The sequence below is a fragment of the Panicum virgatum genome, chromosome 8K (assembly GCF_016808335.1).
Source record: "Panicum virgatum strain AP13 chromosome 8K, P.virgatum_v5, whole genome shotgun sequence".
Taxonomy (NCBI): domain Eukaryota; kingdom Viridiplantae; phylum Streptophyta; class Magnoliopsida; order Poales; family Poaceae; genus Panicum; species Panicum virgatum.
The window spans coordinates 36364497-36388895 of record NC_053143.1 but is presented as its reverse complement, the minus strand read 5'-3'; the positions used below and the strand labels follow the sequence as shown (position 1 = coordinate 36388895).

At 44.5% G+C, this 24399-nt stretch overlaps 2 protein-coding genes across 2 annotated transcripts; both read right to left on the bottom strand.

Annotated features, from left to right (window-relative positions):
- Positions 1 to 11791: 11791 nt before the first annotated feature.
- Positions 11792 to 15507, bottom strand: LOC120645668. Its single transcript, XM_039922432.1, has 2 exons — positions 15195 to 15507; positions 11792 to 15096 (listed from the first exon to the last, which is right to left on the bottom strand). The coding sequence occupies exons 1-2, from the start codon at positions 15505 to 15507 to the stop codon at positions 11792 to 11794; spliced, it is 3618 nt and encodes a 1205-aa protein (XP_039778366.1).
- Positions 15508 to 18710: 3203 nt separating this feature from the next.
- Positions 18711 to 21624, bottom strand: LOC120644505. Its single transcript, XM_039921134.1, has 8 exons — positions 21563 to 21624; positions 20245 to 20322; positions 20025 to 20160; positions 19659 to 19929; positions 19485 to 19569; positions 19273 to 19397; positions 19081 to 19152; positions 18711 to 18991 (listed from the first exon to the last, which is right to left on the bottom strand). The coding sequence occupies exons 2-8, from the start codon at positions 20316 to 20318 to the stop codon at positions 18894 to 18896; spliced, it is 861 nt and encodes a 286-aa protein (XP_039777068.1). The 5' UTR covers positions 20319 to 20322; positions 21563 to 21624; the 3' UTR covers positions 18711 to 18893.
- Between the last annotated feature and the right edge of the window lie 2775 nt (positions 21625 to 24399).

The following is a 24399-nucleotide window of genomic DNA, read 5'->3' as shown; positions in this document are numbered from 1 at the left end:
TACTCCCGGGTAAAATGCTACAGCGGTATTCCGTGCACTTTCGGATCTATTCGTGGTTCATGAAATACTACCGTCCCAAATTGACGTCTGCGGGCGTCATCGCTAGGTGACGTTGGTAGGCGCCAACAAGCATTTTTGGCGCCGTTGCCGGGGAAGGCACAGAGTGAAATATATAGACAGAGTTGTGAACAAAATCGAAATTGGTATTCGCTTGCTAAACAGGCTAACTTGGCTTTGTTTTCTTGTCTTCGTTGATATGAAAATAGGGTAGTGTATGACCAGTTTCGACTTGCCGCAAAACTTTCATTCCGACGCAGAGTCACTTTTGAGGAGGATGCGAGCTCGTCTCTTATCACCTCGGAGATCACTCTCGGAAGTTGATCCAGTCATCGCATCGTCGTCAGCTCCTAGAGCTATGGCCCAGAAGACACTCCGTGATTACTCTGCTCCGTTTGCTAGCCAGGTCCCGACCGGACCCGAGGTTAACACCGGAGGAGAAAATTTCGAGATCAAGACGGGTCTCATTACGATGGTGCAGGCCAGCCCATTTTGTGGCAGGGCCAATGAGGATGCCATCGCTCATCTCCAGCAGTTCCTGGAGCTCTGCAGTACTTTTGTTATCAAGGGTGTATCGCATGATGCAATTCGACTCCGTCTGTTTCCGTTTTCTCTCTTGAGGAGAGCAAAGCAATGGTTTTATGCTAACAAGGCTGCTGTGGATACTTGGGACAAATGTGCCAAGGCATTCCTCTCGAAGTTCTTCCCGACGAGCAAAACCAATGCTCTTCATAGTCGGATTTCGAACTTCCAGCAGGCATCAAATGAGTCAATTCCGGAAGCTTGGGAGAGGCTTCAGGAGTATATTCTGGCGTGTCCGCACCATGGAATGGATAATTGGCTCATTCTACAGAACTTCTACAACGGGTTGACAGAGTCATCCCGTGATCATGTGGATGCCGCTGCGGGTGGAGCTTTCTTCTCACTGACCATTGAAAGAGCTACATCATTGATCGAGAAGATGGTTTCCAACCAAGGTTGGAGTGATGATCGCCTCCAACCACGCCAGCGAGGTATGCACTCCGTCAAGGAGGGCGACATGCTCGCTATGTAGATTGATCTCCTCCTAAAGAAATTTGAGGATTATTCCTAAGATAAGGCTCAGATGCAAACACTTCAAGCCTTGGAAACTCGCATGACATGCGACGTCTGTGGGAATGTTGGACATTCGGGTGACAATTGCCCAGAAACCCAAGAAGAAGCTCTATTCCTCAATGGCAATGGGTTTTGTCCACAAGGAGGTCAGGGGTGGAATCAACCAATATTACCAAGGAGGTAATGGGAATTCGAATTCTTTCGCTCCTAACCAGCCTACCTTGAGAGATCTTGTCTACAGCCAAGCGAAGATCAATGAGTCCCTTGAGAAGAAGTTGGCTGCTATAGACAAATCTATGGAGACCATCCATGCCAAGATGGATGGATTCTCCACTGCTATGAAGAACCAGCTAAGTTTCAATAAGGTGCTAGAAACTCAATTGGCTCAACTAGGTGCTGCTACACCTGCTGCTGAACTAGGGAAGATTCCGGGGCAACCCGAATCAACTCTAGAAAGCGTGAATGTCATCAATGCTATGTGGAAAGAGCCCCTTAGCAGGACATCCCTTAGCTATGCAGAGAAGCTCACACACCCAAGAAGAGGTGTGTGGGGCGAGTTGGCAGCCACAATAAGAGAAGATCCCGGAACCCCATGAACAGTTGCTCAATCTTTGATTATGAATTTGATCACGCCCTTTGTGACCTTGGAGCCAGCGTTAACATCATGCCCAAGGTGACTTTATATAAGCCAGGCTATCCATCAATTTCCCCTACCACTATGTGTGTTCAGCTGGCGGATTCCACGACAAGATATCCAGAAGGAGTTGTGGAAAGGTTAATGGTAAAAGTCAAGAATACCTGCATATTGGTGGACTTCGTAGTCCTTGATATGGAAGGAGATCTTGGAATTCCGCTCATACTTGGGCGACCATTCCTCAAGGATGCAAATGCCAGAATTGATGCAGGGAGAGGAAGAATCAGCCTCCGTATCATGGGAACGACCATGAAATTTAAATTCCAAAACAAGAAAGAGGTATTCCTGATTCATGAGGATAGTAAGAAACAAGGGCTATGGGCAGAGCCCGGTTGGGATGATCAAGACTGTCACCCCTCTTCCAAGCCAGCTTGGGAGGATTGGGAAATTCATACCCCACCAACCGAGCCAGTGAAAGATGATCAGAAGATCCCTGATTTCATCACCAATACAGTATGGGAAGATCTGGAAATCGTCTATCCAACATCCGAGGATCCTGTTCCTGCGCCGCCTATGCCACCAAAGAAGACCAAGAAGGTGTGGCGCAAGAAGAACAAGACATCATCGACCGCTACTACTTCTCCAGGTACAGACGAAACGACCTCAACCTGATCAGGTATGGAGAAAGGTCCTCCTTTTTGACCCTAAACTAAGAGCTAGCTTGGGGGAGGTTCCCTCCCCTAAGTCAACTGTATCCCTTTATTTGCTTTCAATAAAAATTGATAAAAACTTTCAAAAACAAAATAAAAATTTACTGCTTTATTTCCCTTTTCCATGATACGCGGTAAGAATGTTTTAACTCCATTTTGATAAGTTGAAAGGATGAGTTTTGCTTTGCTCTATCATGTTTGTTGTGCCTAGTTTGAAAATAAGAGTTCTCTTGAGTTTATATTCGTTGGTTATACAAATATGTTGCCAATAAACCTGAAAGTTCCATGGGTTGCATATGCTTGATCCGAGTCTAAGTTGTTGTGAGTTTAGATATGGTAAATAAGGTTATGCAAGCTTGTTCAAGTGATGCTTGAAGTTTGGAGTTGTTTTCGAAAAAAAATTTAAAAAAAATTAAAAGGCAAGTTTCCCAGCGATATGCAATGTCCTACCAGAGCCATATGTCATATTCAATGAAAAACCCTTATAAATATGCTGCTTAATATTCTATTGAGTTTTGTCAAATTGGGTGACCCTAGTAAGATGCTCTTCATGCTTTCTCGATCATAAGCACGTGCACGTCCCATCCATTTGTTATATTCCTACACTGGGAATTAGCATCACCATCCACTTCACATCTATAAATGCTCCATGTCTTGGTGATCTCTCTCGTAGAACATTTCTGAAATAAAATAAAGTCAGATTATGGTTGCCCTAAAAAGAAGAGAAAAGATGGCATGCCAAAGAAGCATGACCCAAAAAAAGGGAGAGAAAAAGGGGGTAACCATGTCTCAAAAAGAGAGAGAGAGAGACAGGGATGATTTGAGAGAGAAAAGCCATTACCTCAAGGAGTAAGCCATATTCATCCATCTATCCATCCATTCATACACTTGCACTATTCATCCATCTATCCATCCATTCATACACTTGCACCTTTTGATCCAGATTTAATGACTTGTTTCTCTATGGATCCTCTCTTTGACTTTACAATAAATAGAATACAAGTGTGCCCTGTTCTTATCCTACCTTGAGCTCCACAAAGGCTTGTAGTAGTAGGGAAGATCAAAGGCAAACACTGCCCTGGTAAGGAAATACAAGATGAGTGCCTCGAGAGAGTTATCCTAGAGCTTTGCCATGTTTTCAAAAATCTTTCAAAAAAGTGTCTCCAGATGGATTGAGGATCTATGAACAAGTAAGTACTACTTTATGCACCATTCTAACTCTCAATAGCCCAAGACAAGGAGACAGCTAAAAAGCCTCACGAGGGAGTAAGGTAATTGAGCAAAGGTATGCTAACCAACTTATTTAAGCTTATAGATGAATCTCTTTGCTTCAGACTATGAAATGACAGGTAAGGTACGAGTCAAAGTGATTTTCTGATCAACAACCTGATTTGTCCTACTTTGCTCGGGACGAGCAAAGGATAGCTTGGGGGATCTTATTGACGCTCACTAACGACCATTTTCAGGCGTCAACTTGATCAGAAAATCATGAGAGTTTGCATTTCTTATACGCATCCTTATCCAATAAAGTTCCTAAATCACACTTTACCTTTTAGAAAATGCAAGTTGTGTTTTCAAGCTAATATGCAGGTTACAAGCACACTTTGGCCCGACACAAAATCACAGAAAATATCAGAGTACCGATTCAGGCTCAAATGGACCAAGTAAAGCCCAAGAACTGAAGCAAACCCAACTGGGGCAGGCCGTGTCTCAACTTTAGGACAAGGGGAGACCAAGACAAGCCAACTCCAAGAAGTTGGGGGCGGTTGGTGACCCGGGCAGGCCGACCGACCTACTTGGTCGGCCGGCCAGGCCCGTGGGCCCCACCGCCTCAACCAAGGCACGTGGCGCTTCCATGTTGGCTCACAACGTCGGTTTGGCATGCTGCGACTGGTGGCTCCCTGCTATAAATTGAAGGGGGGGTAGAGAATAGGACAAACACACCACACACCTCTTCATCTCTTGCATTCCTTGCATAGTCTTTAGGCTTAGTGGAGTTTAGGAGAAGTCTAGGGGTCATCGAGTCGCCGGAGTTGCTCGAGAGTCTGGTATGGGTTCATCTCTAGCTCTCTCTTGTAATGTTCGTTCGTTTGTAATAGAATTAGACTATGGTTACCGATATCTACTTGAAGTATATTCTGAGTTATCGAGTATATGCTTCTTGTCATGGTTGCATTATTATTCAATGCTTGCATTGTATGATCGCCCTGTGCTGGAGATGGTTAGTCTTTTGTTCTTAGAACTCTATCAACTGCTCCAGTATTCTTATGATTGCTCTAGTGTGATGTCTGTCCACCCGGAGGGTGGGGGCTCCGCTCGGGACACTAGAGTATCCCTTACTAGTGTGGACATGGTGTCTAGATTAGCTAAGAGTTGCTGGAAGTCAACTATAGCCACGGTTTGTAGAGGTAGTCGACAGGTGGTGACAGCCCTGTCCGTGCCTTTTAGTAATCCTCCACATTCGGTATGGGGGGTAGGAGGTACATAAAGTCGCCGGGGTGTACGGGCTCCTCCCGTTACTTCGATAGCGATCTCCCTGTTGTGTATTTTAATCTCTGACGAGCTAACTAATGAGAAAATGTAGATATAGCTAGCCTAGCACAGCTGACTCGAGCTCTGACTTTTACCTTGCTCCCGGCCTAAAGTAACCTTGATTCTTTTATCCAAGAGAGTAGTTTGTGTGTGTGTCACACTACCACCTACCATGCTATTATCTTACCCCTGTTTATGCATGAGAATATCCCATCTAGATTGAGTTCACCAACTGATCTATATATTCTCTCACTCATCGCCTTCCCTGCGGAAATATAAATGACACTCCGGTATACTCTCGGGTAAAATGCTACAACGGTATTCTGTGCGCTTGCGGATCTATTCGTGGTTCATGAAATACTGCTGTCCCAAATTGGCGTCTGCGGGCGTCATCGCTAGGTGACGTTGGTAGGCGCCAACAACCACCTAACGCGATAATTTCAATTGTAAAAAAATAAAAGCTCATTTAATGGCAATTTAATTAGTACATTGAGAACATTCATTCATAACAAGGTCCCAATGTAATTCCAGACAAACATTCGAGTCAATGAGTGGTCCATACAACATATAGTTATATATTACTCCACATAATTAGACTAACATATTCTTAATATAGGAGCCCATCATCCATATAAGCCAAGAGTAGTCAAGATATAACAGCTAACCGTTCATATATCTATAGTCTAGCTACACAGCCATTAGTTTTGTTGTACACAAGACATCAAATTCAGAGGTTTAACCTTCCACCAAAATCACACATGAGACAAGTGCAATGATTGATGTACTGTGCTTCCTCAGTGGTGTCATCACAGCTCCCAAAAGATCCACTGAAATCACATCTTCCAAAAGATCATATGGCGCAATTGCTAATTAATAGGTCAACATGGAGTAATAAAGATCAATATGGTTAATTAGAAATGTCGAGTGGTTCCTGAAAATAATGATCAATATGGAATAATAATCAGCCCAATACTAATTAATGAGTCGACATGGACAAATAATTTAGATCCAACAATAGAGTACATCAATATTCTAGTAGTCAATGAAAATTTTTGAAAAATTGCTTGCAGCAGCCAACAAAAATAATCCACATGTTTTAGCAGCCAACAGAAATAATCAACATTCAAGACATATGGGAAGCCAACTTGAAGCTCACAGTTTGATGAAAATGTACTTGCAGCACCATGAGAAAGGTTTGATGTCCTATCATCACAAACCTTTAGCTGTGGCAAGTAGAATCAATTAGGAAATGCTGGTTACTCCCAGATCAAAGAAACAAAGAAAAATTAAGCCAAATTGATTATTAGCCTCTTGTATGGCCATGCGATTGACATCATATATGCAGCAGCCATAGATTCCATATTATCATAAGGGCGGGGCAGCATTGCATCTCTTTTCAGCACCAAATTCACAATAACTTCACAAAATTGCTTTCCAAGAGGCTGGCCTCATACTATGGTGTTTGGATTAGTTGAAATGATTGCTCCCTTAGATATAGCTTGGGATCTGAGCATACAATATAATATGACAGTCATTCCAACCTGCAGCAGACGATGCAATTATTTCAAACGAGTATAAGATGGATGATCAACTAGCAAATCACAAATAAAATTTTTGCTAGAGGATAAGAAAATTACAAGGGCATCATGTGCATAGCGATGGGCACAAATGGTGTGGGTGTATTGGTCATGGCAGGCACAAATGGAGCTGCAGCATGCCTTTGGTTAAGCAAGTTCTCCCCATCAGATATGTCATAATCTTCATTGTGTGTGCAATTACCTTCTTCATCTTGAGCATTGTCATGCTGTGACTCATCCGCAACTTCTTCAGGCCTCGGACTCTACAATGACATATTTAAACAAAATGGAGGAACATGTTAGAACACATCAGTCAACTTGTAGTAATGGTTGCTAATACATGCTAAATTCAGATTGCTTGGTGAAATTAAACACCCTTACCACTTGGTGTCATGAATTAGAACCATGTTGTGAGTTGGATTCATGATTTTTACTTTCTCGTGCCAGCGTCTCCTCAACCATTTGCTCCTCTAATTCCATGACACGTTGTTGCAGAGCAGCTTTCTCACTTTTAGCTTTTCACGAGCAAGAGCTTCCATTTGAATCCTTGTTGGCATGTATGACTTCAAACCCTGGGTACCAATATCTTGGGGAGTGTTGATGGTCCTTAAATGCTAAAATCAACCGTCAACACCTGCAGCTTTTCATGATGAATAATCACCAAACTTTGATATTGGGCATATGACTAATCGAATTCCACGAGTTTTGGTGAATTTTCATTTGCAGGCACCCATAGCTGCATTACGGGAGAAATGCAAGTGAACACATGCAAAATTTTGCTACCCAGATGTGTCACTTACAAGGAGGCTCACCTGGCAGAGCAAACGGGTCCGGCACGCAAGATGCACCTGAGGATAAGGCTTAGGGTCCACATGTCAGCCTGCCAGGGAAGGTAGAGCCGGGGAAGCTATTGACGTGTTCCTGGTCAACACATGAGCGCTAGAACACGCAGATCGCAGCGATCAAGTCACTAGCGCTTCCCCTCGTAGACCGGTCAGACCGGTCCCGCTAACCGGTCAGACTGGTTGAACGCAGAGAAGCCGCGAAGACCTAGAACCTCAAGCTCGGGAGGGACCCCGTCTAAACTCAAAGATCTAGGCAAGGTGAATTATTGAGAAGATTTATATTTAACTTGTCTGGGAAGATTGATTCTTTTACTTCTACTAGTTAGTTTGCCTGTGCTAACTCTACGGGTGACACTTTCACGCCTATAGAAGTATAGATAGATGATACTTTCATCATCTGACCCAGAGGCATAGAGCGAAAGAGCATCCATCTAGTCATCCAAATGAACATGAAAACAACAACATAGGTAAAATAAACATGAAAATACGGATAATCAAGTATGTAGTTTATATTAAAGTAAGCACAACCTATTTTTGTAGTTTTGCAAAATACCATTGAAATTTAAAATTATATAGCTCAAAACGGGTATTTATTTATTTCTAAAAAATAATAATCTCATTAGATTACAGCTAACAATATACAAAACCATGGTGGTAACAACTTTAGAAATTGTTCAAGTGATGAACACAGGAATTTTGTGGAGAGCAAAAAAAAGGACCCCCATAAATACACATAGAAACAGCGACGCTCGATGTCTTTAATCAAAATCCCAATCATCTTGTCAGCAAAGATACTTCCCTATGCAGCCTTGTTCCATCCCTGTAGACTCTCCATCTCTATTTCAGTGACAACACACATGTCCAAGTAAACTGTATATGTATATGGGCAAGGTGCAGAAAACTAAATATATGGGCAAGGTCCATCTCTATTTTCCCAACATAAACAATATATGGACAAGATGCAGAAAACTAAATGTTTATACGTCATCATTGATTTGGAATGCCATGTTACCAGCCTGTAGCGTGTACCTTGGTCCTTGGGGTTGTCAGCCTAAATTGAGCCTTGCAATTTTGTGAACTGCAGAGGAACAAGGATAGTTGGTGATCAAATATTTCCACAAGAGTGATTGCAAATAATCATGTGTAAAGACAAGCCGAAAACATAAGCAAGCATCAGAAAGGTAAATAATATTCAAAGGATAATTTTAACTTTGCAAAAGAGGATTGCAAATTCTTATTTATGGAAACCTAGGAGATTGAAAGAGGTTGCCATGTAGTAAGGAATGGCAACATGGGAAAACAGATTATTTCTTGATCAATCTATCTACCCTGCAGTTAATCAGATGCTCAAATGAAATGACAAATGGTTACTGCCAATCTAATTGGATGTGGAAGAGTAAAGAGTAACAGCTGAGAGAGAAAGTTGGTACTTCCTGCAATTTCAGTCCAAATATATTTTTCCCAACTTGCTCTGTAGATACGTGACAATATGCACCAGTGGAAAATTGCATTATCCCAATACAACTGGATGGGAGAGTTAACAACTCACAGGCCCCATCATTCAAGCTATATCATCATATCACCATGTCTTTGTGTCTCCTGCTGAATATTAGTTGGGGAAATTCTCACTTCATCTCAATACTGAGGTACAAACAGAAGTTTCAACAAACAAAAGGCTGACTTTGATTTCTGAAGTGAAGACAAAAGCTTGACTGCAGGCAGCACATTTTAGCTAATTGAAAGCAAAAGCGAAGCCTACGTTGCTCACTGGATTGAACCATTAGCGGCTCACCAATAAATCAAGTGGCTATCAAAGCTTGTAATTTTTTTATACATTACTGTTCTTGTGTTACCGGTCCTCCGCAGCTCTGCCCCCGCGTTGTCCTGCAGGGCGACATGGGCGGCGGCCCCCGTCCCTCGCCTCAGCCCCTGCCTGCCCCTCCCCCTGCCCACGCCGCCGCCAGAGTTGCCCGCCGGAAGTCCGGCGAGCAGCGAGGAGGGCAGCGGCGAGGCCATCAGCTCGCCCCTTCCTTTCCCTCCTCTCCCAACCCCTCCCATCCTTCCTTCCCCTACTCTCTGCTTGCTGCAGACATGGTCGGTGTCTTGATCCTCGCCAGAGATGGTCAGATCCGCGTGGGGTAAGGCCGGATCCCCATGTGTGCACAGCAGATCTGCTCTTTTCCGGGCACAAGCACCGCTGGCGCGTGGCTGCTCCGCTCGGCATGCCGGTGGGTGCACCTGGGTTCGCGGCGGGCCCCCTGCTCAGCATGGCCGGCGATGAAGGCAGCCACAGCTGACATGAGCAGCGTCGCGGCATGCCTGGTGTCTGTCCTGGCACGGCCCAGCAGCAACGACGGAGGCCGGCGCGGCTCGGCTGCGATAGTGCGGAGGCTGGCGCGGCCCGGCTGCAATGACGGTTCTGCGGCTGGCTCGGACCAGCTTCACGGCGGCGCCATCCTATCACTGTCAGGCAGTGTCGCCGGCCCGGCGGCGGTGCCGGGGTCTGTGGCTAGCTCTTCACGATGGCTGCATGGTGTTGCAGCTCGGCTTCAGCTCGTGACGGTGCCTGTGTTTTGCGTAGCGGTGTGTCGGCGGCACCATGGTGGTGTGGCCGACGACGGTTTGCTCGGCGTTTTCGAGCATCGCCGTGGTGGCGTTGTTGGATGTGACCGTGCAGTGGCTCACCAATAGCACCATGGTGGTGGGGCTGGTGGCGCCGGCCGTCTCTTGCGTCATGAACGATATGGGTGAAAACCCATCCCTCCTTGGGACGGCGTCGATGGCGCCACTGGCGTCATTTCCTTCCTGAAGGCGATGACGAGTATCTCTGATGCAGACCGAACCTTGATGGTAGGCGCTCGGCAATGGCAATGGCTGCAGCATTTTTCTTTCTTTTGTCTTTTCAAAAAAAAAGAAAAAAAGTTGCTTGTGTTGGGGTGGCTCGTGTCGATGACCCAATTCGACTGAGCATGGTGTGTAGCAGTGCATAGGCTCTAGTCGACGACCCAATCCGACATGGTAGAGTGAGTTGAGGCCTGGATTGATGTCTCAATCCGACCTAGGCTGTGGTGTGGTTGTGTTGATGTCCCAATCCAACTGACCAGTGTGTGACACCATCGATGTCCCAATCCGATCGGTTTTAGTTGTAGGTGTAACTGTAGGTGTTATAGTTGTGGTGTTTGGTTTTTGGGTCTGGTTTACCTATAAACTGGATCAATTCTCTTCTTCTTATTAATATACGCTGAACCGTAAGGTTTAGGATCTTTCAAAAAAAAATTATACTTGCCTGAATGACATGGGCATTTCAGCAAACACATGGTCAGCAACCCAAGCATGGATGGAAGGAGACCAAATTGGAACCACTCACTTGCAGAGGGGCTGCAGGAGTCGCGATGGGGTGCTGCTGCAGTCTGCGCCAGGGCGGTGGCTGTGGAGCCTGGACAGCAGCATGGCCGGCGGGATGTGGAGGCCGCCGCGATGGAACAGCACGTTGGGGAGGAGGTCTTGCGGGCTTGCAACATCGGGCGTTTGGGTAGGAAAATGCGGTGGGGCAGTGGCAACGCGACGGTGGCAAGGCTTCCGCTCTCCACCCACGCTTGCTCTGCTCGCCGCCTTCACGTCGTATGAGCCACGCTCCGCATGCCCACACAGCGCCACCATCCCACACCGCTCCTCTCCAAGGGATGCGAGCTGCCCCGCCGCCGGTGCTATGATCGCCTGGGATGTTGACGTCGGCGGCGGCCGGTGACTGCAGGCTGTGTCACCGCAGCAGCATGTTGTGTGATCCGTCCTAGTGAGGAGGTGCGGCGGCGTTTGTTGGGGCTGGCACCTGCGGCGGCAGCGCGAGAGGCGGCTCTCCTTTTTTGGTCGAGAGGCACGCGAGGCTAGTCCTGGGAATCGAACCCGCGACGTGTTAGTCCGCATGGGTGCGGACGCGCGTGTGGGAGGTATGATCCGGTGGAGATGGAGCGTTGGATGGGTTGAGCCACTCATCTGGAGTTTGTCAGTCCTAGATTTTGAAGGAGTTGTTTTTTTGTGTACAGTTTGCTGAGTGCACTGCAGTTTTTGGATCTCAGTGGGGGACACAAAGCTGGGTGGTCATAGCTTAATTTGACTAGTAGAGTGCCCGTGCGTTGCTACGGGTCCTTTGTTACAATGCGATATATGTAAAAAGTCGTTATTTGTTGACATGCGGTATAGACATATTGCGATAACATTAAGACAAAGATAATTAGTATTGTCACCAGTTCAAGAAATTAATAGGACAATGGAAAACACAAACGTTCGTAGCTAGTAATTACAAATAAAAAAACTAAATATGGATGTAAACGTTCCAAAGATCTAGGAAGTGAGCACTTCTTTGTAGACGATATTCTTGGTAAGTGTGCCATCTAATTCGCTAATCTCATCATTAGTCGTTGCAGCGAGAACTTTGAGTCTGCTTCTGGCTGTAGCTCGTGACATAGCGACATATAGCTGTCCGTGTGAGAACACCGGGTTAGGGAGGTAGACTCCAACATGAGGGATCGTTTGCCCCTGAGCTTTATTGATAGTCATTGCAAAGCTCACTCTAACAGGGAACTGTTTCCTCTTGAACCTAAATGGGAACATTTCATCATCCGAAGGACATAAAGGTATGCGTGGGAGGAAGACTCGCTTTCCTGTGTGTTGACCCAGCACTATCTCTGCATCGATGGTGTTCCTCTGAAATGCTCGCACCACCAACCTCGTTCCATTACACAAGCCATTTGGTGGGTCAAGATTCCTGAGCAATATCACTGGACAATTAACCTTAAGCTTTAGGATGTGAGGCGGCAAACCATTCGGTGTCAAAGAATTCAAGAACTCAGATGGGTAGTGATTGTTTGGATCATCAACTGCACAATCAAAGCTGTGATAGATCATTTGCTGTCCTGGGAAGCGTTCGATGAGCTTCATGTTTATGCCATCGACGTTCTCATTCCTAGTTGATAGAATAGCTCGTGATGTGATGTAGTTTGAATTTGTCATGTTTTCCTCTAGCATTGGGAAAACCACATCAATGAGGTCATTGATGTTAGATTCTTCACCGGTGTAAGGGGCACATATATCGCTAGGTAGCCTTACGTAGTCCTGATCAATGGTTTCCTCAACACCATTTCCGATGCGCAACAAGTAATCTGAAAACCAAGGATCTGACTGAGCCCTCATATTCTGCACAAGCTTCAACTGATGCATGTAGTCCCATAGGTAAGATCTACGCAGCGTTGAGTTAATTATTTGTGCCCTTGTACCCTTCCGTACGACCGGAAGCACCTGTCTAAAGTCACCTCCAAAGACAATCGTCTTTCCACCAAACGGTAAACCAGGCTTATCCATGATGTCTCTCATGCTCTTATCAAGTGCCTCAATTGCTTGTCTTTTTGTCATCGTGGCTTCATCCCACAATATAAGTGAAGCACGACGAAGAAGTGTTGCCGTCCCACTTTGCTTGGTAAAGTTACACACACCACCGTCTTGTATGCTAAGTGGAATTTTGAATCTTGAATGTGCAGTTCTACCTCCAGGCATGATGGAAGCAGCTACACCGGACGTTGCAGTAGCTATCGCTATATTTCCATTGCTCCGAACTCTGGCTAGCATTGCATTGTATAGGAATGTCTTTCCTGTTCCTCCGGGGCCGTCAACAAAGAAAACACCTCCAGTACCACTATCGACGGATGCTAATATAGTGTCATAAGCTTGCCTTTGTTCACGATTGAGGTATGACACAGCTGATAGGTGTTCATTGTCTAATTCAATATTGGTCTCCTCAAATATTTCCCGTACCACACCAGACATGTCGTCATTTGAGCCAGAAATCTCTGGAAGAGGGAATAATGTTATATCCTTACCCATCGACTGGAGGATATTTCTAATATCTATCAACACCATCTGTTGTACTGCATTTGAATCGCTTTGGCCCCACTGGAAGTCATCAGACATTGCTTGTAAGTGCTTATCCCAGAGACCTCGCACATTGCTAGGCTCACAGAAGACCAAAATCGTAGCAAACAACCTTCGGAGAGACGAAGGCATATGGAAAACTTCAGCCTCAGTCAAGCATTCATCGATGCTACTATCTGCCTCAATAAGACCTCTTTTCTCAGCAGCCTCTCGGAAGGTAGGATAGACAATTCCTTCAAATGATCTTAGATGTTCGTATGAAGTCGGTCCTCGTACGTGGTTCAGCAACACTCTTAGATAATATCTCTCCCCCTCAGCAGGATGTGCAGAAATGATCCGTCCAACCTGTGTTCGCTGCTGTCTTGGTTTCCATTTCTTCGGCCTACTCTCCCAAACTGCATGTTCTGGGAACTCTCTATATAGTAGGGTTCGAGCCCATGGGAATTCTTGGTTTGCCTTAAAGAACTGAGTTAACATTGATTTCTCAACACCCTGTGCTTCCAAAACATTACGCACATCGGCATTCTCATTGTAGGAAACAAGATGCATGCCTGGAAGATGAAGTTGTAGCTGTAGAACGGGGGGTGAGATACCATTTAGATCAAACCCATATATTCTCCATAATGCCTCCTGCGGGCCCACCCATCTAGCATCTCTGAAATTTTCTATCTCGTTAATCTCCTGATTGCCATCTGCATCATTTACAGACACGGATGCCCTATCATGGCCCTTATAGATGTACTTGTAAAGGTATTTCACAGCTTGAATGCTCGAGCAAACCTCAACATTCAAGTGACAATCATACCTTCTCAATAGCTTCGGACAATAAGGCACGACCCACCTATTGTCCATGTCATGTCCTCTAACTAATTCTATCTCTCCATCCTCCCTTCTTCTATATATTGGGTAAGAGTCCTTCCCTTGGAGAGTTGTGGCCTGAAACTGGCGTGGATAATGGCACTTGCATTGACCATCTCTCATACAGGGGCTACGTCTATTTAAAGAACCACATGGCCCATGCATCATGTGTTTGGCAACCATTTCACGAAGCTGGGGATACTTGTCCTTATTTGGAAGCTCCGCCGAGATAACAGCATCGTACTGTTCTGGGCTTGTTAGTTTGTAGGGGGATTGCATGATAAGGAGGAAGTGTGCATGTGGCAAACCCCTTTTCTGGAATTCAATGACATGAACTTGTGCTGCCACAACCCCAAGGATGTGTTTATGGAATAGCTGGTGTTTGAGGTCTTCTAATTTGGCTTTAAATACTCGCACAACAAGATCCGGTCGGTCCTGTGGTGTCTGGCCCGGTTCAAGCTCTCTAACTATTTCTTCCCAGTTAGGATTACAAGTCATAGTGAGAAAGAAATCTGGTTTTCCATACTTTTGCACCAAGGCCATAGCATCCATGTATCTCCGTCTCATATCCCTTCCTCCACCAATAAATGATGCCGGTAGCACCCATCTTTTGCCAACTCTACGTGCTCGAACCTCTCCAGCACATAAAGTGTCAACTAAGCCCTGGTACAGATCAGCTCGTATTCTCGATTGGTTGTGAAGGATATAGTTGAGCCGTGTTGTTTCAAGCTTGATATATGTATCCACAGCGAACTGCTGGAATAGACGCTTACCATGCAAGATGGTGTTGAATATACCACGGCGCATCTGGAATTTGTAGCAATAGTATTCGCGCATCGTGACGCACAACTGGCTATTAGTGTCTGTTAGTGATAAAAGATGCATGCGGTTAGTTAATTATTGGATCGGATCAAGAGTTGAAATCATCCGAAAATATAAGGCAATTTATCACATAACGTACCTGGATTGTCAGGTTGTGTGGACGGCCTAATGACCTGGCCAGGATTAACACCAACCTTTGGTATTTCTGGATGCCACCCAAGCTCGCCCCTAGGAAAGAAGAGAGGGTATGACAAAGGGTCATAACATCCATGATGAGGCTTGATGGAGTAACATCTGTTATCGTTGCCAAACAGGGTTATGCCACGGTCAATATGTTGGTAAATCTCATTCCCCTCAACCCATACGGCGGCCACCTCTGACGTCAATGGTGCATTGTAGGTTCTCTGGTCTAGTTTGTAGTCAGTATTAAGGAAAATACGACACTCATCCATGTTCTCGACCTGTCCTAAGCTCCTAAATGTTTCAGAGTAAGGGTTGGCTCTTAGTATATCCACCAAACTCGCAATGATAGAACGGTCTCTTGCTTGGAACAACTCAAATCGAGCCTTTCGAAAACGATGTGAAAGGCTAGGGTCATCATCGTAGAAGTATAGTTGCAAGTGGCTTGAATTCTCATCTCTTTTTCCAAAGGAGTGTAGGTTGTGGTAAATTTGTCCATTCGCTTTGAAGGTATATACTCCATCTCTTGCGCTTGCAAGGTTTTGGTCGTAATCACAAGCAAAGGTTGTGAACGAAAAATGTCCATTGAACCATCTTGTATGATCTTGGAAATGTTGTGAGTTTGGGTCCTGGCTGGTATACAACAGTCGAAGCTCTTCAGGCGGCTCAGGCATCTCAATCTTGACCTTCCCATCTCGGCAACAAAATCCCAACGGCTCATATTCAAACCTCTTTGCACCGCAATGGCAGCAGTCTGGCACCGACTTCAACATATGAGTGCTTTCAGGTAGGTTCTGGTATACGATGTCACCAAACTCAAGGTTGTTTGAGCCCACCACAGCGGCATCATTAGTGCCATTGAAATTTGTTACAACAGAAAAGTTAGGAACATGTGTGGTGCATCTAGCCGCCACTCTTGGGTATCTTCGAACTTGTCTCGCTAGCCTTTGTTCTGGTCTCTCATTTGCATACCGTTCTCTGGCGCGCGCGCGTCTGCTTGCAACTTGTTCAGGTGTCATGCTTGCACGACGTGCTCTTTCACGTTCCCTTCTTGTCTCTGCACGGTATGTTGCTCTACCACGAGTGCTTGCTCGAGATATTCGTGATGGATTTTGCTGCTCCATAAGGGTAGGACGTGCTGAAAAGTAAAAAGAATTGGAGTAATGATTATATGTTTCATACGACTATTGTTTACAAATCAGCCACTTATTTTAATTAATTATATGAAGTACCCGTAGAGCTTTGGCCTTGTTCAACATGTGTAGACGTGAGGGTACTTTGGAAAGGGCTCAAAACTGAGGGAGGTAGTCCACATGGATGGTCATCATCTTCTGATGAACTTTCTTGCGTGGCACATGATGGATCTCGAATCGAAAGCCCGGTAGAGACTTGACGCGTCCGCATACTTTCAACTCTCTTTCGCTTCATTTGTATATTCATAACTTGTATAAATAAAAAATAAATGAAATGAACACCTTACATGTATACATCCATTGATTGAATTTTGTAATCAAAATCAAAAGAAAATTTAACTAACAAGTTACAAATTCATACTTTCTTTTCCATTTCTTCTTGGGTGGTTCGGATCTCCCGACATTGTAGCCTCTAGACCTAACAAGTAAGGCATTTGTAACACACTATTCAGAATATAAAGCTAGAGCTTAATTTCAAAATTCATCCATGCACTTGAACTATGGCACGAACTGCATAGCAAAAGTATTATACTGCAAAATATTTTTAACCTAAATCGAATGGAGCATATTACAGAATTTTGCAGCTTATCTCTATATACGATTTCCGCACCAAAAGAAGGCCTCCCAGCGTGGCCACATCATCGGTCGTTCCCGGCCGTCCGATCGGCCGGGCGGACGGCCCAGATCGTGCTTTCTCGGTCATTTTGCAAAACAGTCCTCAGACTGACATCTCATGTGGAGGTCGGGCGAGTCCGACCCCCTTGCAGGGGTCGGGCGAGCCGGACCCTCTTCGCAGATGTCGAGCCAGGCTGACCCCTCCATAGGGGTCGGGCGAGCCGGACCCCCTCTGCAGGGGTCGGGCGAGCCGGACCCTTTGTCGCAGGGGTCGGGCGAGTCCGACCCCCTCTACCGGCAGCGATGGGGCACGACCAGTAGATACATGCCCTTTAATTGCAATGTAAACATTCCGCACCGTATAATATTTTATCTTGCTGCTCTGCAGTGCTGCTGATAAGGCCCATTTGAGGCTTGCCGCAGCGAAAGCTGTTCTCCGCTTATCAAGACAATGGGACCACAAAGTACCTGTTGATGTATTTTATTTGACTCTGAGGATTTCACAGGTATTTCATTGGGGACAATGCTGCTTGGCAGGCCTTTGTTATTGTTCTGTTTTGTATTAGGTCATCATCTTTGGAGATTCATATTTCTATTCACTTTCAGGATGATTTCCTTTTTGGTGAGTTATTTTTTAGCAAAATACATTAATTATTATTTTTAGCAATCTGCCTAAATCCCGACTGGATGTTGTCATACCCCAATACTTTTTAGTAGCTTAGCCATTGCATATACACCACAATTTGTCGCTTTTTCACTGAGCGCGCAGAGAATATACATTGTACAAACTGAAACTTGTACATGGCTCATTAGATAGCCAGAAAAGAATACATTTGCATGAGATAGGGTTCCAGATTGATATTACATACAATGTTCAGGCTAGTGATTTGTTTGAATACAACTTGAGCAGAGAATATTTCTTTCTGGAATGGCGTTCACCCTTAAGATGGTACAGACTGAGACTTGCTGAGCTACATCCGGAAGGAATAAAAATGACCACATATTTCTATAAGAGATCACTACTTTGGCCAGGCTAATTTTTAATCAAACAAGCAGTTAATTTAATCAGAATATCTGATCGATCGGTAATTTCATTGTAAGGAAGTCCAGCCCAGTAGCAGAAAAGAGAGAAATCCTAGTGCAGTTGATGAGTTCATCTGCAGGATCAAAGAAAATTTTGATATGTGCGTGATTCGCATTGAATCATCGTTCACGTGTCTACAAATCTAACCACAAAAAGAACAATTTTCCTTTTTGGCTCATGGCCTTGCTCATGATCCTTCATCCCCAGACATTGAGGATCATGAGAATGTCAAAGCATTTGGTCCAATCTACTGGTATCTAATATAGCTCTTTATATGCTGCTCTCTTGTTATCAAGAATTTACTTGTCTACAAAATATTATTTGATAACCTGCACCCTTGCACTGAATTAGATCAACTACATGCATACATGCTGACGACCTTAAACGCTGGAACTGGAATATATCAGCACAATTAATATCACAAGCAAGCAAGCAGAGGTACATGGGAAGGAAGGACCACATCTTCAGACAAACAGATGCATGGGAAGGAAGGACGAACTGCTTGCAACAGTGGCCCTGTGTCTCTACTCCTATAATGCAGCAGTAGTTCAACACATGATAACCAAAATATACTATCATAGTATATTGTCCACTCAACTAAACACTTTTGAATAGCACAACCATGAATGTATTGGAAATGCAGTCTGCTTCTGGTAACATTAATACAAATTTCGAAAACATAGCAGTGATAAATAGTCTAGTGACAAACAATCTAGAAACACTTCCTAATGACCCTACATCTAATTTTCCTTGATTCCCAGATCGATCAGTGTGGTAACACGGTCGCCAAGTATGCCCATCTTGCTTCAAGATATCTGTTAATGAAGCGAAGATTCTGCCTTTCCATCATTATTCGCCGAACAGCTGCAATTTACAAGATATATTGTTTTAGTCTATATGTGTGCATTAACAGATGAAACTGTTATTTAGCTTAGGATGTAGCAGTTTCTCACTTGCTAGTTGATGCCATGTGTGATGTCTTGGGTTGAAGTCCAGTGATGTGTGGTCTGAGCTCTCCAAGCATCCTGTTGGTTAAATAGGGTAGAGTTAGGGTAGGGTTAGTTAAATTGAAGATATGACTGAGGTATATTTGATCAGGTACAGGTATATTTGATCAGGTAGAGGTATATTTGATCAGGAATTACTGTGTGTAGAGTTTCGTCGCAGCATAGTGGCAATTATAATTTCCTTTTCATCTCTAGCTTTGTACCATCGTTGAAAATTCCGGCAGAAGAGGTCACTCCAAATCCCAACAATAATAAGGTGCCACCTAGAAATTTAGCATATTAATTAAAACCCTTTAGTGGTGAGCTGTGAATATATAACATATTGTTGTAGTACCGATTTGAATGCATACCTTGCATCCATTAACACAACCTCTCTATATAGCCTATTGCCCACATGCTCCAATGGCTCCATATGGACAACTATTCCCATAACATCTGAAACATTTAGTAATTTATCAACTTAAAGACTATGGATATTAAGATATTTGTAGAGCCATTACAACAAAGTAGGTTAGGAGCAGTACCTACAAATGTCTTGTTGGGTTGTCGGATCACTTCATGAAATGGCATAAGATGCTTTGGGCAGGGAGGGAACTGAAGTGGTAAGGTGTATGGCTCAACACGAGTTTTTCTGGTCAATGTCACCTCAAACCGATGCCCAATATTTCTGAATTCAAGGCCCCCCCAGTTTGGCCCAAAAACTACATCTTTCAAAATGTACTTGCATCCTTGCTGAAGTAGTGTGTCAAATCGATGGACGTTATTGCCATATGAAATTGCTTCAATTTTGGAACCCTATAGAGTTACCCAGTACAGGAGAAGTGAGCGAGATAACTATGCCTAAAACGACTTAATGATACAATTTATTTTTAGCCTTTGTAGTGACTTACAGTGGTGTCGACAAGGATGAAGTGTTGCTTATCATGATACCTAGGCTCCATAGGGAATTTAACATCTATCCTTACAATTATAGTCCAAGTCTGAGGTAGACCTCGAGAATCGTCAACATCATCGAACAACTTTAAGCTGTAAGCGACACACGTTTTAGGTTGCTATATATATATCATCGGTGTGTATCTTAGGTGTTCTGATTAGTGTAACTAAACTCACCAATCCGTTGCTGGATTTGGCTCTGCATACTCCGCATATGTCCTCTTACTTCCACCAAGGCGAAGTGGTGCCATTAAACTAAATATAAAATGGGGTGAAGCAGGTGTTTCACCGATTTTGGTATATTGTATGGAACTAACCTTAAACATACACTACATGCAGCTAGTTCATTGCAGGTCGAAAAACGGAACTAATGCTGGCATTTAACATCAAGAATCATGCATTTCACACAGTTAATATTGGACAAAGCATTCAGGCAATATGCAAGCAGAGAAACTGATCTTATTGCAGTCACGTATTACTGAGGGGAAATTGCACAGTGAACTTTAGCTAAGGATCTGATTCTTAGATGCAAAGACTGTATTGGGCTTTGCTTTGCACAAATAGTATTGAGGGTGAAATGTCTGATTCTCAGAGCTTAATGTTTGTTCTATATATAGTCTTTTTACATGCAAATCAGTTTGGATGGTCAGGTTTCCCTTGGATGACTGTATTATCTTCAGTTTGGTTGGTCAGGTTTCCCTTGGATGACTGTATTATCTGTTTTATCATTTCACTTCAAACGGTTGTGTCTAGAAATTCTTCTCTGAGAGATTTGTAGCGAAGAGAAATTTACTATGTGATGGTTCTATGGAATTATTAATGAATGTAAATGGTATAAGTATTCAAGGTGTTGCTTCACAGAATAGGTCACATTAGAAGAAAGTTGTTTCATAGGCAGGTGAGAAGACAAAGAAATATCATATGCACGCAGCCCAACACTGAAAACACGCAAGTAGTATCTGCTTCCTCAGTCTCAGAGTCCTAAGTCCTTCTTTTGCCTTATTTCAGGATGCATCATTCTTCAAGATAAAGTGAATTTTATGTCGTGAATAAGCATGCTATGGTGATTTATTGTCGGTATCTATTGTTTGACAGGATTTGGGCTAATAGACAATCTGCTGCAAGATTGAAGGAAAGGAAGATGCGCTATATTGCTGAACTCGAGCGCAAGGTTCAAACTCTGCAAACTGAAGCCACAACATTGTCAGCTCAGTTGGCATTGCTGCAGGTAGGCGCTATTTTTCTGGAGTTCCCTTCAGGATTTTTCTTGTTTATAGTTAGATCAATCAGCATGGTATATGTCTTAAACCAGCTATTGGGTTCTTCCTGAGATTGTCAAGGTTATGCAACTGATAGAAAATTAGTGAATTTTTAGAGAGCATGGTCATAAAAACACCAGGATCAATTAAGCAAGCAAGCAGAGAAACTGAGCTTTTGTATACATCATAGCATGCACACAGGATCAATTAAGCAATGAAGCAGAGAAACTGGGCACCTGGATGTTAGCTTCTCAACGTAGCAGGCAATCACAAGAGGACACACCGATGAACGAAGCACCACACTATCAAGAATCAACAGAGAACAAAGCATTAGCTGCCGCCATCATGGGAGAGGGAACCAGAACAGAAGCGACAGGGAAACTGGGGCACCTGCTCAACGCAGCAGGCAATCCCAAGAGGGCAGGCGACACACCGATGAACAACTATCAAGAATAAACAGGAACAAAGCATTAGCTGCCGCCACCATGGGAGGGGGAACGAGAACAGAAGCAAGAGAGGAACTGCACCTTTCGTGTGTGCGACGGAGGAGCATGGGAACACTGAGTAGAGCTGCGGCTTGTCGCGGCTCGCGGGTGCGCTCGGTCGTGGCTCACGGTCGTGGCTCACGGTAAAGGCGGCGGTTGCCAACAACGTGGGGGGCGACGTGTGGTGGGGGAGCTGTAACTGGCGCGGGAGCGGGCGCTGGCGCGGGAGCTAGCGCGGGAGCTGGCGCTGGCAGCCTCCTCGTGCCGGATCCGTGCCATGGTGGTCGAATCCCGGCCGGCGAGGAACGGCGAGCCGCTGCGCGGTGGGCGAGGTACGGTGGGGCGCGGGAGTGGTAAGGCATCGGCGAGCGCGAGGAGCGGTTCAGATCCGAGGCGAGGGACGGCGAGGGGCGGCGCGGCGGGCGAGGGGCGAGGCGGCGGCGCGGCACAGCGAGGGACGGCGAGGGGCGGCGTGGCGGGCGAGGGGCGACCGGGCGAGTCGTCGGCGCGAGGGAGAGCTAGATGCGGGGGGGGGGGGGGGGGGCGACAGCCGAGGAGGCGAGGCGAGCGACCGGTTGTGTGGGCCGGGAGTGGGCTGCGTTCGGCCCACGCGGCGGGGTGCGGGGAGGAGCGACGCACGAACTACTGCTGCATTATAGGAGTAGAGATTTGTGCCTTAGGGGGTTGATTCTTCGGTTAAAGAATGAAGCTGAATTTACTTGGGGGGCAGAACAATAAGAATCATTTGAGAAGATCAAGAATTATTTATCTTCGCCGCCAGTGCTTAAGGTGTCTAGGAGAGGGGTTCCTTTCAGGTTTTATGTGGCTGCTAAAGATAGAGTTATTGACGCTGTTTTGACTCAAGAGACCGAAAGAAAGGAGTATATTATTACATATATAAGCCGACGACTTATCGATGCAGAAACAAGGTATACATTTATTGAAAAATTGTGCTTATCCTTGTACTATGCTTGTACCAAATTGAGGTATTATTTCTTATCTAGTACTTGCATAGTTACTTGTCAAGCCATTGTTATTAAGCACATGTTACAAAAACCGATTGTAAGTGGAAGAATCGGTAAATGGGCTTATGCACTTGTGGAATATGATTTGGCCTATGAGTCTTCAAAATTTGTAAAAGGCCAAATTGTAGCGGATCTCATTGTTGAACATCAGATTAATGATAAGCATGATTTAGAAGTCAGTTATATTACTTGCACACTATGAAAATTATATTTTGATGGATCAGTTTGTGATGATGGGAGAGGAGTTGGTATTGGTAATGTTCTTATCTCTCCAAGTGGTGCTGTTTTTGAATTATCAAACCGATTGGAAGAATTTTGCACAAACAATCAAGTTGATTATGAAGCACTTCTATTTGGCTTGGAGTTTTTGCAATTCATAGGCGTGAAAAATATTGAAGCCTTTGGTGATTCACTTCTGGTGGTGCAGCAAATATCTAAGGTATGCCAATGTTATAATGGAATTTTAAATGTGTATCTTGACAAATGCCTTGATATTATCTCTTACTTTGATGAATTTGTTATTCGACACATTCTAAGGGAAGAGAATGAAAAGAATAACACTCTGGATCAGCAAGCATCTGGCTATAGTGTTTCAAAGAAGTATTTTAACATTAGGAAGCCGATGCGAATTAAAGCCGAGTCACTGGTTCTAGATGAACAGGTCCGACCGGTCGCAGAAACCGGTCTGACCGCTCTGACCGGACTGAGCGGTCAGGAGACCGGTTTGACCGCCGAGGGCGGTGAAAACTGTACTTCGGCCAATAAAGTTAATCAAAAAGTTGAGACCGAGTTACAAGATTGGAGAGTGCCGATCATTGCATATTTGAAGGATGCTAGTCGTGGTGCAGAGAGAAATATTCGGCGTTTAGCGTTTAAATATATTTTGGTTGACGATGAGCTTTATCGTCGAACCGCCGATGATGTTCTTCTCAAATGTTTGGGTACCGATCAGGCTCGTGATGCTATGGGAGAAGTTCATGAAGGCATCTGTGGTACACATCAATCGGCTCCTAAAATAAAATGGTTGCTTAGGAGAGCCGGTTTTTGTTGGCCAAGTATGATTTCAGATTGCTTTAGATACTATAAGGGGTGTGAAGAATGTCAGCAATTTGGTGATATTTAGTTGGTGCCTGCTACGTTATTGCATCCTATCATTAAACCTTGGCCGTTCAGAGGATGGGGTTCAAATTTCATTGGTCAAATTAATCCTCCTTCTTCAAAGGGACATCACTTCATGTTAGTTGCGATGGATTATTTTACTAAATAGACTGAAGCGGTTCCTTTGAAGAATATGACACATAGAGAGGTAATTGAGTTTCTTACAGAGCATACTATTCATTGATTCGGCATCCCTCAAACTTTGACAATGGATCAAGGATCATCATTTATTTTAAAAGAGGTGCGAGAATTTGCCTAATCTTACAAGATTAAGATACTCAATTTATCTCCATATTATGCACAGGCCAATGGTCAGGCCGAGTCTAGTAATAAGATCTTGATAAAGCTCATCAAGAAGAAGATAGAAGAAAATCCTAGGAGGTGGCATGAGGTTTTATCTGAAGC

Bases quoted from the DNA above. Each gene is read 5' to 3' on its own strand.
- LOC120645668 (XM_039922432.1), bottom strand. From the start codon at position 15,507: ATGGATGAGTGTCGTATTTTCCTTAATACTGACTACAAACTAGACCAG. The intron at 15,097-15,194 runs GTACGTTATGTG...TATCACTAACAG, and splicing joins CACACAACCTGACAATCCAG to ACACTAATAGCCAGTTGTGC.
- LOC120644505 (XM_039921134.1), bottom strand. From the start codon at position 20,318: ATGGCACCACTTCGCCTTGGTGGAAGTAAGAGGACATATGCGGAGTAT. The intron at 19,570-19,658 runs GTACTGCTCCTA...TAAATGTTTCAG, and splicing joins ACCCAACAAGACATTTGTAG to ATGTTATGGGAATAGTTGTC. The intron at 19,153-19,272 runs GTAATTCCTGAT...TTTAACCAACAG, and splicing joins GCGACGAAACTCTACACACA to GATGCTTGGAGAGCTCAGAC.